This window comes from Acomys minous, assembly GCF_964271855.1.
Source record: "Acomys minous genome assembly, chromosome: 13".
Classification (NCBI taxonomy): Eukaryota; Metazoa; Chordata; class Mammalia; order Rodentia; family Muridae; genus Acomys; species Acomys minous.
In genome coordinates this window covers 25411130-25426112 of record NC_140495.1, presented here as the reverse complement: position 1 = coordinate 25426112, position 14983 = coordinate 25411130, and the positions used below count along the sequence as shown (strand labels likewise).

At 43.6% G+C, this 14983-nt stretch overlaps 1 protein-coding gene across 2 annotated transcripts in view; it reads right to left on the bottom strand.

Moving 5' to 3' along the window:
• Positions 1 to 14983, bottom strand: part of CLSTN2 (calsyntenin 2) — a 591071-nt gene that overhangs the window by 72708 nt on the left and 503380 nt on the right. For both annotated transcript variants that reach the window (XM_084751748.1, XM_084751747.1), the window contains exon 8: positions 14590 to 14711. In XM_084751748.1, coding sequence (XP_084607874.1) covers positions 14590 to 14711 — 122 coding nt within the window. The remainder of the gene's footprint in view (positions 1 to 14589; positions 14712 to 14983) is intronic.

Here is a 14983-nt window from a genome sequence, read left to right as displayed (position 1 = left end):
AAAGTTATATTGTGGCAATTATCACATAATCCAGTTTAGAATATTAGCATCATACAATAAAATTGTCTGTTTTTACCCTGAGCCCAAGCCTATGCATAACAGGCACCTATAGAATTGACTTTATGGATGGATGTTTCCTGTACACAAAGTCATGCAGTGTGTCTGCTTTGTGTTTCAATCCTTTCAGTTTTTCATTTAAAAAAATTCTGACTACCATTCAGAGAATAAACACAAAAAAGTGGTGTGGCTTTGGAGCTCAGCGAAGGCTTTTTTTTTTTTTCAGTGTTCCTTGGATGATATGTATGTGGCCAAACTGGTATTTGTATATCTCTTCAAGAACCACAGTACAGATCAGGTTATGCCATGCTGATAAGTTGGAACATTAATATATATTTACTGAACACATCCTTAGGTTAGAAATGGAGTGAAAGGTTAGCGAGTCAGATATCTCAGGGTAGCAAGCAAGCTAGTATATAAATCAAGGCGGTAAAGTGTGGGAAAACTGGACTGAGTCTTTGTGATCTCTCCCCACAATGGATGTCAAGTCAGTTCTCTATTACTGAGGGACTTAGAGGTCCATCAGGGATGTGGCCCATGAGAGCAGGATTGACAGAAGAACCCAGAATGTGGTACATCAGAGAGCAGGGATGACTTGCTTCTGTGACACACATTTTATTCTTCCAAGCGAGGCAGACAGGTTCACAATGGGGCTGTCCACTCTGCCTGCACTATTGCCAATGGTGTGTCAACAAACAATTTCTGTGGCTTTCGGCTTAGGTCAACAAATGAAGAAATATGGTGCAGGTTTAGTTCTGCCAAGCTACATAAATCTCAACCAAATAAAAGCAATAATGGAAAGTAACAAGGAGCTTTGCAGAATGGCGGGCTTGGTCTAACCCTTTAGTCAAATTACATCCATTTCCAGAGCCTCAGCTGCAAAACAAGACTGCATCACCAAGGTAACTGTGTAGCTTAGACCAAAGGCTCAGAGATCAGGAGTTTACGGAGTGGGATGCAATAGTGTTTTAGCAAATGCCAGTTTCCCTTTTAATTCTTAAGTGTAAGGAGTTACTGTGTAATTGTTTGCCATTCTTGCCTCTAAAGGCACAAAGAGCTAAGGCAATCATAAGGCTTGTTTGTCTTTGGATTCCCATTCCTGTTGCCTCAAGAAAGCCACCATCTTCTAAGAAACGAAGGGATGCAGTTGCTGCTTCATAATGAGGCCTTGCTTTCTTCTAAATATGCACTGATTGTCAAGGTGATGGAGGAGGTTCATTATTTAGAGGCATAATTAAAGGGCACTTCCTTTAGCTAAACTAATGAGCAGTAAGTGCAGCAATATTTGCATGTTTAGACATTAAGGATGGAAACAGATGACTCGTAGGAGATTAGGAGGAAGCAGGGAAGGTAGAACAAATTAATCTCACCGCTGGGCCTCCAGGGTTATTGCTTTTTCAAGACTTCCTCAAAGGAGAGGTCTTCTCTGAGAAGTTGGTTCTACCATCTTCTCTTGTTTTATGGCACAGATGACTATCTCATTACTATTCCTCAGAAGCAAGGTCACTGTGGTGGCCTAAATAAGAATGTCTCCCATGGTGCTGATGTTTAAATCCTTGGTCCCCGGTTGGTGGGGCTGTTTGGGTAGGTCTAATACATGTGGCCTTATTGGAGGAAGTATATCACTGGGGGCGGGGTTCAAGTTTCAAAAGCCTCATGCCATTCCAAGTGCATGTTCTTTGCTTCTTGTTTATGGTTCAAGATGTGAGTCCTTGGTTTCTGCCCTCAGCTTTCCTGTTTCCACTGCCATCATGGACTCTAACCCTCCGGAATCATAAACCTAAATAAGCCCTTTTGTACTTAAATTGTCTCAGATACTTTTTTTTTTAAATCACAGCAATATAAAGGTTCCTAATACAGTGATATCTGCTTCAAAAATGCTAATAGATGATTCCTGATTAGTTGAGCTGGGAACCTGTTTCTGGGTGGACTTCTGTGCCTTGTTCTCAATGCTTGGGTATCATCATATATATTGTCAACTTGTACATTCATGAATATTATAAATGCTCATATGTCAAAAAGGGTGGCTTTAAAAAATCCAACATCTTTTCCTAATAAAAGTCCTAGAGAATCTCGGATGTGGGAGTCGTATCACAACACAATAAAGACGATATACAACAATCCCAAAGCTTAACAGATGCTAAATGGAGAAAAACTCATGACACTTTTACTAAAATCAGGAATATCCACCCTTTTTCCTTTTGGTCAATATATTGCTTGAAATTTAGGTGGACCAATAAGAGGAGAAAAGGACTCTGAAAAGGTGATGAGAGGAAGAAGTGGTGGCGCACGCCTTTAATCCCAGCACTTAGGAGGCAGAGGCAGGCAGATTTCTGTGAGTTTGAGGCCAGCCTGGTCTACAAAGCAAGTTTAGAAAAGGCAAGGCTGTTACACAGAGAAACTCTGCCTCAAAAAAAAACCCCAAAAATTAAAAAAAGAAAAACTCCTATGGCCGGTAAACATATTCAGTAAAGTAGCAGGATATAAAATTAGCACATAAAAATCAGCCTTTCTATATACAAATGACAAACATATCAAGAAAGAAATTAAGAAAACCATCCCATTCACAATAGCCTCAAAAAATCTTGCAATAAATCTTACCAAGGAAATTGAAGATTTACAGTGAAAGCATAAGACATTGAAGAAATAAATAGAAGTTACCAGAAGATGGGAGGATCTCCTATGCTCATAGGTCTACCAGTGGAGTTAACATTGTGAAAATGGCCATCTTACCAAATGCAATCTACAGTCAACGCAATCCTCATCAAAATTCCATGAAATTCTTCATAGATATTAGAAAAACTATTTTTAAAAATCATGTGGAAACACACACACACACACACACACACACACACACACACACGAATAGTCAAAGCAGCCCTGAAGAGTAAAAACAGCAGTGGAAGCATCATGTTCCCTAATTTGAATTAATACTACAGAGCCAACGTTATAAAACATTACAATACTGACATAAAAACAGACACACTGATAAAAGAAATCGAACTGAGGATCCTACAAAAGCCAGCACTCCTATGGCCACTTAGTGTTTAGCAGAGTCCAAACATATTTATTGGAGAAAAGACAGCCGATTCCATAAATAGTGCTGGCCAGAGTAAATAGCTACTAGATCCTTCTCTCTCACTTTGCACCAAACTCAACTGTGAATGGATTGAGAACCTCAACACTACATATAATACTCTGAATCAGATAGAGGAGAAGTAGGGCAAATGCTTCAACTTACAAACATAGGAAAGGGCTTTCTGAACAGGACCCTGGTAACACAGGCATTAAAGCTAGCAATTGACAAAAGGGACCACACGAAACTAACAAGCTTTTTCTGTATGGCAAAGGAAACCATTATTTGAGTGAGCCTACAGCCTACAGAGTGGAAATATTTTTTTACTAGCTATAGATCTGACAGAGGGTTAGTGTCTAGATTATGCAGAGAACTCAATAAACCAAACACTGAAAAACCTACTCCATTAAAAAAATTGTAACTAAACAGAGAATTCTCAAAAGAAGAAAGAGAAACGTCTAAGAAAAAAAAAAATTTAGATGTTAAACATCCTTATCCAATGGGAAATGCAAATTAAACTACTTTGAGATTTCATCTTACTGTAGTAAGAATGGCTAAGAAAAAAAAGAGAAAGAACATTGCTATGGGTGTAGGGAGAGGGAACACTTAGTCACTGGGAGTAGGAGTGAAAATTGGCACAGCCACCATGGAAACCAATGTGGAGGTTCCTCAAAAAGCTAGGGCTAGACTGGGCATATGATCCTACTGTACCATTCCTGGACATATCTCCAGAATACTCCATAGTACCCTCACCCATGTGTTCATGGTTGTGCTACTCTCAACAGTTAAAAAAGACGGAAATAGCCTAGATGGTTATCACAGGACAACTGGATGAAACTGTGGTTCCAATATACTGTTCATCTTTCGAGAAAGACTGAAATTATGAAAATTGCAGATAAATGACTGGAGCGAGAAATCATTAGTCTGCTGAGGTGATATCTACTCGGAAAGACAGATGCCTCACATCCTTTCTCGTACACAGAGACGAGCTTTGAGTCCTTAGGTTTGAAGTCAGGAGACCAACAAAGGTCCATGGAGGGGAGAGGTTCAAAGGGGAAAGATAGAATGATGTGGCTAAGAATAAGAAAAGGGAAAAAGTGGAATAGGAAGGCTTAAGCGGGTGGGGGAGGTGTCAGGGTAAAGGAAGGAGCAGGAAAAGAAAATACTCAAGACCACAAAAAGTAAAAATTGCCAAATGGAATCCTACTCCTGTAGAGGCTGCCTAAGACATATAAAAGGTGTTAAATTGAGTATCCTTTAACAGAGAGACAATACATCTCCCAAGCACCATAGGAAAATAAATGAAAAGTTCAGTGTTATGAATGGGTTGCCTCTCTCTGAGTTGCTGGTCAGAGGGCTTCCATAGACACTCCCCTGACCCACTCAACTACAGGCTGTTGCTGTTGCATACCTTCCAGAACTTGATGGTAAGATTCTATTGTTCAAGAGAACCATATACTTGAGTCATAGGGCGTGGAGACACCAAGCTGGCACCAAGCTGGAGGCTTCATCCCTATTTAGTTTTCATAGCACTGGAAGGTGCTATGCACACTGCTGAGAGGGAATGAGTAATCAATAGACCTCCCCAGCTGTGATCTCTGCAAGCTACAATGATGACGGGCCTGATGAGGAATGCACACTGGTTAACAGTGTCATCGGTGTTATTGGTGTGACCAGTGACTTTCTGATTGGATTTCAGGCTTCTTGCACAAAATGGAACCCATGCCTCATACCATTAACTAGACCAAAAATGTTTGGCTGGATAGGTTATAGGCCTTAGAGCAAAACCTAGTATTATTATTATGGTAAATAAGCAAAGTACTAAACTTCACACAAAGTTCTTGTCTTTATAGCCACAGATTAGCCCTCATTGGACACTCTTCTATTTTACAGTAAATGTCCATCAATGCAGAGACCCACATTTAGTCAAAATGAAGAGAATTGGAGACCAATAAATGCTCAGCTCTAAATGGGAAACTCCTTCAAAACTCAGCCATTGTCATGGAAGAAGGGTTGGAGAAATATACATATATAGAGAGAAAGTGCTGGGCATTCCTAACAAAACAGTATTGTCTGGCCATGACAAGGCTGTTGTGCACATGAGCTCAAAGTGGTTGAGACTGCATTCACAGGACCTTCATGAGATCGAGACAGTCTACAGCCTGGTGTACTAGGAGGGGCCTCCCAGGAGCTGTTGAGGGAAGGGATGTCAGTTTGTCTTCAGGCATTTAGGCCCGAGAGTCTACCCATGTCCCAGTAGATAGCTCTACACCAATATACATACAGGAAACACAGACTCTACTCGGTTGGTTAAAAAAAAAATGAATTCAGGAGTGGGGAGTAGTGGAAAGGATAGGTGAGACCTTGGAGAGGAGGAAATGGTGGGTAGATCTGGCCAAAATGCACTGTATGCACGTATGAAATTCTTAAACCCAACAACACAAATTCCTGTGACCTTCAGAACTAGACTAAAGCATGCTCAAGGGCCTGCCTTCAGAGTTAGTGCGTCAGCGAGAGCCCATAACAACCAAGCACATTAAAAAAAAAAAAAAGGTTCCTTTTCTCCTTAAAGTATGGGCATTTTAAGGTCATGTTCAAGGCTCTTGTATTTGTCAGGCTAGAACTATGTAAGCTTCTCACTGTGTCTTATTCTTCACCTCCAACCTGAGTGCTGCGCCTAAACCCTAAGGTTTTGTAGGTTTAAAACAAAGTGCCGCATATGAAGTAAGAGGCAGAATTATGCTGGTTCCAAGGCTCCTGCACCGGCTATCCTAGTGGTCATTGGCCTCACCGCTCCTGTGGAAGGGGAGTATCATTAGAATTGGCCATTTTACACTAAGATTAGGTTTTGCTAATTTCTTGTCTTTTCTGAGGGTAGAAAAATATCAGGCATACAACTAAAGTTAACATTTGGGTTCTACGCCAAGGCTCTGATGCCTGGAAGAACTGGAAAGGCCGGATCACGCCTCAGCCAAGCTGCCACTGTCAGGACCACCCGAGGCTCTAGCAGCTTAATTCATTATCTGAAAGGGTATTTTTGTTTTTTACGGAGCATCTTTAACCGTGTTGGTACCGATTCCTCATTTAACAATAAAACAACATTCTTTTTTAATGTTGGTTTACGGCCTTCTTTTTCACACTGCTTTTAAATATGTATTAAGGGCTGTCTGTTGAAAACATGCAGCCTTTGCCTCCGGGCAGATATCTAGGCTAAAACACAAATGCTGATTTCATGGGAGAGAGAAGCTGAGCCCGTGCTACCCAGGGAGAGGGGATCTGAGAAGGGCTGAGTTTGCCGACCGCAAGGCAGGAGAATGGAGATCAGGTAGCAACACTGAGTAGTGAAGGAAGGCAACTGACCCACTCTAGACTCCAAGAGGCAGTGGAGGGGAGGAGGAAGCGTAGCTACTCTGGACCACTCTACACTCGGTAGCCCACCCTGTCCTTTTGCATGGAGTCTTCTCAAGAAAACCATTTGAGCAATGGAAGCACTCTGAGAAAACCTGTTGAAACCGACCCTTCAGGCAAATGGCTCAGATGGGCAGTTTTTAGATTCCATCAACCGGAAGGTAGCCAACCTGTGGCAGACAAAAACTAAACCTCAGTAGCTTTATATCAACTTGATCAACTTTAAATTGAGGGAGGGTTCTGTCACTTTGGTTCAGCATTTCCAGACCCAAACACAGAGTATGCTATCTTTCTTCCAGTGATTGCAGAATCTTTTCCTTTTCTCCTTGCTGGTCCCTTGGGCAGCAGTACAATATATCTCGGAGAGGAAGGAGAGCCCCAAATCTGCTTCTTGCACAGCCTCGTCCAGAGTAAAGCCAAGCAGGGTTGAAAGCCAGGCATAAGCAGTGAAGGGGGTCATTGTTAGGCAGCCTTCTCCTCCCTCTGTCCTAGGGCCTTTCTAGAAAGGGAAGAGCTCAGGAAACCTGTGGCTGAGGCATCTACACTGGAGCACAGAGGAGGCGATAGGCCTGTTCTGAAAACATGGCTCAGGGTCACCTCGGTAAGATGCAAGGAGATGAGACACGTGGCTTGATTTATGATCCTGAGACCTCCCCAAGGCTCGCAGTGATGTATTTGTTGCCTTTTGCTGCTATAACAAATCACCTCTAACTTTGTGGCTTAAAACAACATAGATTTATGATCTTACGGTTTTGGAGGTCAGAGGATGAAATAAGTTTCAGTAGACTAAAATCATGGTGTCAGCATGGCCATATCCCTTCTGGAGGCTCCAGGGAAGAAAGTTTTCCACTTTGTAAGGGTTGCCAAATTCCTTGGCTCATGGCCTTTCACACCCTAGTGCATCAACGCATCGGGCCTCTCTTTCCATCTTTATATTTTCTGTTACTCCTACTGTTGCCTCCCTCACATTTAGATTCCTGTCATTACATTGGACCCCCCCCCCCCAAATAATGTGGAGCTATCATCTCTCTATCTTAAGATCATTAACTGGTCACAGATGCAAACACCTTTTTTCTGCCATGCAAGGGAACACACCCACATGGTACTCAGAAGGAGAATGCCTTTGGCGGTCATTTTTCTGTCTGCCACAGGTGGCTGCTTCAAATAAGCAAGGAGGAGGCATGGCACAGAGGGAACCAGGGGCAGCTGCACTGCAGGGACCAAGGGCATGATGGAAGGATGCTGTCAGGCAATGTTAAGATGAAAAGAACTTGGCTCAGCAATGGGTTGCATGCCACCATCTCTCAAAGCGTGTCTCTCACTGCCTTTTCAGAGACCAGTCCACCCAGTACCTGCAGTGCTCACCTGAGAGGATTGATTATGCCTTGAGAGCCAGAGGGCCATTCTCTGTCAGCTACCTCTTCCTTAAGGACCAGAAGCTCTGTTGGCTATGGAAAGAGGCTGGGGAGGGTAGGGCTCTGAGAAGACCAGGGGCTTTGCAGTGTTCCTACATATTCAGAAGTAAACCTTCTAGGTCCTCTTCGTGTATGGTAGTGAGGGTCATTGTGTTAGGGAACCTCTGTGTACACATTATTGACTCATAATAACCATGCAGATTGGTCTCTTTGAAAACCCTGTTATAGATTCTACTCGGCATGAGAAAACAGAGGTTCCATTCAGCCTTCCCTGTCTATTTGGAACACCTGCTCCCTGAGGAAGGCAGGCATCACTAAGACAGCTTATGGGTGGGGATGCTGAGCAGGGCAGTGATATCCCATTGGAAGAAACAATGCCAGCATGTCCGGGAGTGAGTTTTTAATAGCAAAATTAGAGTGCTGACAATGCCCAATTATGTTGCTCATTAAGATGACTGGTCCAGACTGGACTGACCATTCTCCAATTAACTCCTTGGCACTGGCTATAATAATGATTGAACTAACCCATTTGACTCCCAGTGTGGCTGACTGGGCAAATGCAAGGACACTGACTTTGCATCATTCTAACACTCCTCCTCCAAGAATAAAGGATGTGGTCTTCTTAAATCTTCTTCTAGGAGCTTCACGGTCTATGTAAGAACAATGGACTTGATAGGCAAAGTCCTTGGTTCAAGACACATGTGTGTAACTCCTGGTTGTGGGAAAATCCAGGCCTGTGAGTAACTGTCTCCTTTATGCAAAAAGAGAAAGATCATTGTCCATGCCAGTGGCCTGGATGAAGGGAGCCCATGTCCCCAAACTCCTCCCCTCTAGGTGTCGCCTGGGAGTGTTGTTTACCACTCACAGGTCCCTCTCCAAGGAGGTGAGCTATGGATCTGGGAGAATGAGGAGTATTAGGAAGGGCACAAGTAGAGGCTGAGGAGATGTCCCATAGGGTAAAGCACTTGGGGACTTGGGTTTGGGTCGCAGGAACCAACATAAAGCCATGTGTAGTAGAGAAAGCCTGAAATCCAAGCACTCCTATGGCCAGGATGGGAGCTAGAGACAGAAAGAGCTCTAGAAGTTTGACGGACAGCTAGCATGGTATGGTGACAATAGGACACTTTATCTTGTGTGCCATGACATGCATGTACCCGAATTCACACACATACACAAAATTTTTTTAAAAAAGAAACACACAATAAAATTCATCTATGAAGATCCAAACTTCTCAGAGAGGAGGGAGGGGGACTGTTTATCAAAAGTGGCCTTTTTTAATGAATAGACTCAACCTAGTCGGAAGATAAAGGTATACTGAAGAGTATTTGGTTTGGCCTAATGACATACAATTTTAATTGGGAACATATTAAAAATTGGGATGGCTCACAGGAAACCCCGATCTTCAGCTTCTAGACAGTTCCAGGTCTAGATGTATGGCCGAGAGATGAATCTTTAATTCACCCATCTAGGGATGTGGATCCACCTGGCTGGGCCTCTCAAATAACTGCTGCTTCTCCCTGTAGCCCACAATTATCAGAGTCTGGGACTCCTGCAGGAGAATGCTGCCAAGGAACATTAACTGGCCACGAACCAGCAGATCCGTGAGCCTCCTCAGAGTGAATCATACCCTTCTTGTCTCTGTCCCTGGTGCACAGACAAGACAGTGGCCAACCAAATGAGACCAATTTCTGCCTCTTGTGGGGCTCTGCGTTCTTCATGGATACATTATTTTCCTTGTATGAAGTGGGAGACCTGTGCTCTTTCCGTTTCACCGAGGCTGTCCCTCAGGCCATCTCCTCCAATGGGGAGTTGCTAGAGAACACCATTCTAACACCAACCGTTCCAAAAGGAAGATGATCAGAATTCACAATACTGAATCAGGCATATCCAAATAGTTTTAAAGCCAAGGGGATTGATAAACCTTCTCTGTGTGTGCTGGGAGCTCTTGTCTGAGTTTGCACATGACTGACTGCTGGCTTGAGTGTGGATCATGAGTAAAAATCCTTTTAAAATGACATTTCTCTTGCTGTTAGCATCACTTTAGCAAGATGCCCTAGATCCTCAGAGGCATTTCCTGGGGCTGCCTCATTAGACTTATAGGCGATCTAGGCACCTTGGCAAAAAGCCTTCTGAGGCATGGGTGCAGGGAAAAGGGTTGGAAACACATGATGTCTCTGGGGCATGAGCAACTGCTTCACTCCTGGCCACCCCTGGAGAGCTTTGTGGAAAGCATCCTGTACATCAAACCCTAGCTTCAATGCCAGTGAGGAACAAGGTCTTCAAATACACCTGGCAATGGCTGTGAGGATGGTGAGATGGGGAGATTAGTCCCTGCCACTGGCTCAGTGTATTGATCTAGCCAGAGTTACGTGGTTTGATGTGTGTCATACCAGATTCTCCACATTTGCCCACCCGTAACACCCATGGTCTTATATTGAATGATGGATACTTTGATTATGGCCTATTCACCTGGTTTGGGGGTGGGGACAGTGAAATGACACAGAAATCTACTTGGACTTAATTCCATCCTGCTCTACCATTCCTGAGTTCTAACACTTGGGTCCAGTTCACTGTCCGCCATCTTGGATGCCTGACTCTCCACATGGACCGCTCCATTCCAATGCTCTTTCTTCTTGCTTCCTTAGGCTGTTCCCCACAGGCCCACACCAGACAGCCCTGCCCATTGTCCCTACTGTGCCCTGCCTTCTGACCAGGCACTGCCTTCATGAGACCCAGGATCATGGAAACTTCTAGACACCTGAGGCTTCTAGTTCTGCACTGACCTTGAGAATAAAGCACAGAGTCTAACTCACAGAATAAGCTACTTAGGGAAGAAAAAAATAAGTCCCAGCAGGCATCAGAACCGATAAGAGGCTTTGAGAATTCCCAAGGTTAGGCCACGAGTTGAGTTACATACAACGTAGTATTCGACAAGTTTGAATTCGTTTTGGCAAAGGCCAGCTATAGACTCAGTGGTGGTTAATCCAGCTGGATCTTTGAAATAAGCTAACAAGATAAAAGATGAACACTGTTTAAGAACCAGGGAGTAAGAAAAAAAGCGGTAAAAATTGAGAATTCTTAAATGCTCAGTGATATAAACCAAACGTTCAATTCATCGCCAGAAGTTTTTGAAAAGATCTCTTGGCTTTTCTTCTCTCCACCTCGTTTGTTTTCCCCCTCCTCCCGAGCCTCACTGGGTCTCTCCCTCCACATCCTTTCACTGTTACACAGACATTTTTTGGGAACCAACGACGTGCGCAGAGCTGAACCAGACACTGTAAAGCTGGGGATGGGTAAGATACCACCCTGTTTGCAGGAGCTTGGCACTAAGGCAGCAGATGGGAGAGATGGCCGTGTGATGAGAGTGCAGAAAGAGTCACGAGGAATCTGAAGAGTTTTGGGGACAGACGAAATGTGCCAGAGTGGTCCCTGGTGGAAAAGCTTCACCAGGTCTGTATGTTCTGGGCATCAAGTAGTTTACATGACAGAGACTCTGATAAGGTTCTAACATCACAGGGAGCTGAGGAAGGAGAAATGTGGTTCTGCGGGCTAGCCTGCATTACACCGCTGGGTTGCAGGCAGGAACACTGTTGAGAGTTCCTGTGCCCTCCTCACTACAGCCTCCTGCCTTCACCTGGCAACTGTCCTCATGACCTGGAGCGTCTGATAGAAAGGAGTCCTTTAACTTTCACAAGACTCGTGTCTTCAGTACAGAAATGCTGAAGACTGAATTCTGTCCTTCCCAAACTTACAGATTGAAATACTAAACCCCAATATATTTGTAGATATGGCTTACGGCAGGCAACCGATATGAATATATTTGTAGATATGGCTTACGGCAGGCAACCGATATTAAATGAGAGAGTGAGAGTTGAGACTTCATATAACAGGGCTGGCTCCTTTTCAGAGGAGCAGATACGGGGATGCTATCTTTCTCTGTCTGGACCTGAAGATGAAGTGGGTGAAGGAAGTCCTCTGCATCCAGGAAAATGGCTCTTAGAAGCTCCTTGACCTTGCATTTCCCAATTCTTGACCTTAAGTCATGCAGCCTAATATATTTTTGTTAAGGCACCCTGCACGGAGTTAGACACAGGCTAAGACAGAGCTTAATCCAAGTAAATATCTGATAGTTTGTAGGGTTCCATGACAGCTGTAAATATTATGCATAATTCTTATCAATGAATTGATAGATTTGACATTTTAAGTCAGTGTGCTCATAAAAGGAACAGCACAAGAGAAAGGACAGGTGTTGGCTATAGCTTGCTGTAGGACAAAGGCAAGCTACAGGGCTGCCTGGAACAGAGAAAGCTCCAAGGAACAAAAACATCAACAACAGAAACAACAAAAGGGAACATCCATGGTACCAGGGTAGTTTGGAAAGTGCTCAGTGATTTAATTCCCTTTAAATGCATGGCTTTCAGAATTGCTACATCCACTATATATTTATCTATACAACCAGGATTCCTTCTTTGTCTATTTTTAATTCCAAACCCTTCAACTCCATTTGCCTGTATCCTTGCTTCTCAATCCCATCTCAGAAAATGCCTCGGGGTATCTATAATTATCTCTGCCAGTATGGCAATGTTCTTATTAAAGAACCCCTCACAATATGGAATTTATTTTAATTCACTTCAATTTGTATTATATATTTTAAAACATCCCATAAAAGCCATCTGGCACTTCAGGACGTAGCAGAGAGGTTGCTGAGAAATCATATAAACAATGTCAAGATTTTACCATTCCTCCAAGCCCCACGGTTCCTAACACAAAGAAATGCAGAGGAGCACATATGCTATCTTTTCACCCTCCTGGGAGCCAGCAGGGTAGCATTTACACAGATCAGGCCAGACAGTTGCCACTGGCTCTGCACACTGTCCCATGGCACAGCATCCTTGCTTTTTTTTTTTTCATTGAAGAAGTTCCATTAGAGAACATTCTTGGGGTTGAGAAATGTGGGCTTCACAAAGTATACATGTAAACATCTGTGAGGATGGAAGGGGCAGCAACCACTCACATTTTAGTGTGAGTAAATACTTGCTGAGGTCAGTCCCACTGGGAGCTGGTGGGGGGGTTGTTTAAAAGAGGATGGGGAAAAGGCAGAGTAATAAGGAGACCAAAGACACAGGATTATAAAACATGCAGGTCCAGAAAGGGAAAAGTAGCAATACACACAGTGAATATAGAAGAGAAAGAATAGGTCTGTAGGTCACAAAAGCACACAGCTTGGGATAAAGTTGGCATAGAATAAAAAAAAAAGAGTTGAGGTCTGAGGCATTGGGGACTGTAAGATGAGCATCATTGTTAAGTGACATGTCATCCCTGTTTCTAAGCATTTTTCCTTTTGTTGGTTTAATAACCATTAAAAAAAAAACAAAACCCTGCCCATTTTCACCTTTAGCTGAAAGTCATTTTGGTCTTGCTTCCTCTCCATGCAGCACCTTTCACTGCACATGAGTGCTCTCTGGTACCCTCAGTGCTGCACACACATTTCAAAGCTCTGGACTCAACCCAGACACATGCTTTGTTGTGGAGAAGTGTGATGAACCTAGCCCTGTGATCAAAGCCATAGGGCTCCAATGAGTCAGATTTTTCCCCCTTCAGTAAAGAAGCAGACCATTCTCACAATGCTCCATGTCACCGCTTTCTTCTAAGTCCTCAGGTCCCTGTTCTCAAGCACCTGTCACCAAAACCAAGTCATACTGTCACCCAAAGGAGGAAGGGTAGCATCCAAGGAGAGACATGATGGTCACATATACAAAAACAAAACAAAACAAAACAAAAAAAACCCCAAAAAACCAAAGCTGTATCTGTAGGCATAAGGTTATCATGTAATTCAAATGCTGATTTCTTTATCCCCTCATATCTGGTTGCAATCCTTGTTCTGAGAATCTCCTGTCTCAATGTTGTGTAAACTCTGCTCTCCAACTGTCCCCCTAGTATGCCAATAAAGCAACTTACTGCCAACTGCTAAGAAGAGGAGAGAATAGGGCTGGACTTCCCGCCAGCCAGGGGAGGAGGAGTTAGAGGAGGAAGTGAGGGATTCAGCTACTGGGAGAAGTCCAAGAGACATGAGGAAGGAGCCGCTGAAGCAGGAAAAGCCCGAAAAAGCAAGTATTGCAGGGATTTTGGCAAAGAGGGAGTCAGATCAGCATAGAGGGTTAAGAACATACTTAAACTGCTCAATGTTGTGCTATAAAGCTTATTTAACAAATAATATAATAGAGTCTCAATCATTTGGGTCATAGCCAGGTCCTGAGAAACAAACACAATTTTATAATAAGTAACTTTAACATGTATCAACAGAGATCATCAGCTGGGTTGGGGGGTCAGGAAAAGCAGCTTCCCATGGGGGCTAAACTAAGAGTAAGTGGAAAAGATACAGGCATAAAGGTCCACAGGTCCTCTGACTCTGTGGCATCTAAGACAGCTAGCACATATGGCCCCTTTCTCTTCTACTGGCTTTCAGGAGGCAGTGTCCATCCTGACCTAAGATGCTATCTTCCTCCCTGAACTGACTTTTCCAAAACCAGGAAACTGAGCAGACCTGGAGAGCTTACCCACTGGTGCTACCCTGAGAGCAAACTGATGGTCCTTGCACGGGACAGAGGAAATAATGTTCCCTGAGAGCCTTACCTGGTCCAGCTTCCAGTGAAACTCTGCAGGGCGAAAGGTGTCTGCCTGGTCAAAGTCCTTCCTCAGGAGAAAGACAAGGCGGCAGTTGTGCACATACAGGGCGTAGTGATGCCGGTTCATTTCTGGAAGGCAGAAACATGGTTGGGGCGTGAGAGAATTTCCATCTCTTTCCACCCAAAGTGTCTTCTGTTATGTTTCTAGGCATAGCTCAGAAGACAAAGAAATTGTCTCTCTTATTTTCTCATCTACAATTGGTTCCGATAAAATTTCCAGAACATATTTGGGGGAAGGCACTAGAATGAAATAAGCTCTGGGAGGGCCCATAGCAAAACATCTCAGATTTTGCCTTTAAACCCTAGCCCAACCTAAACTCCATCAGAGCCTGGTGAAAGGT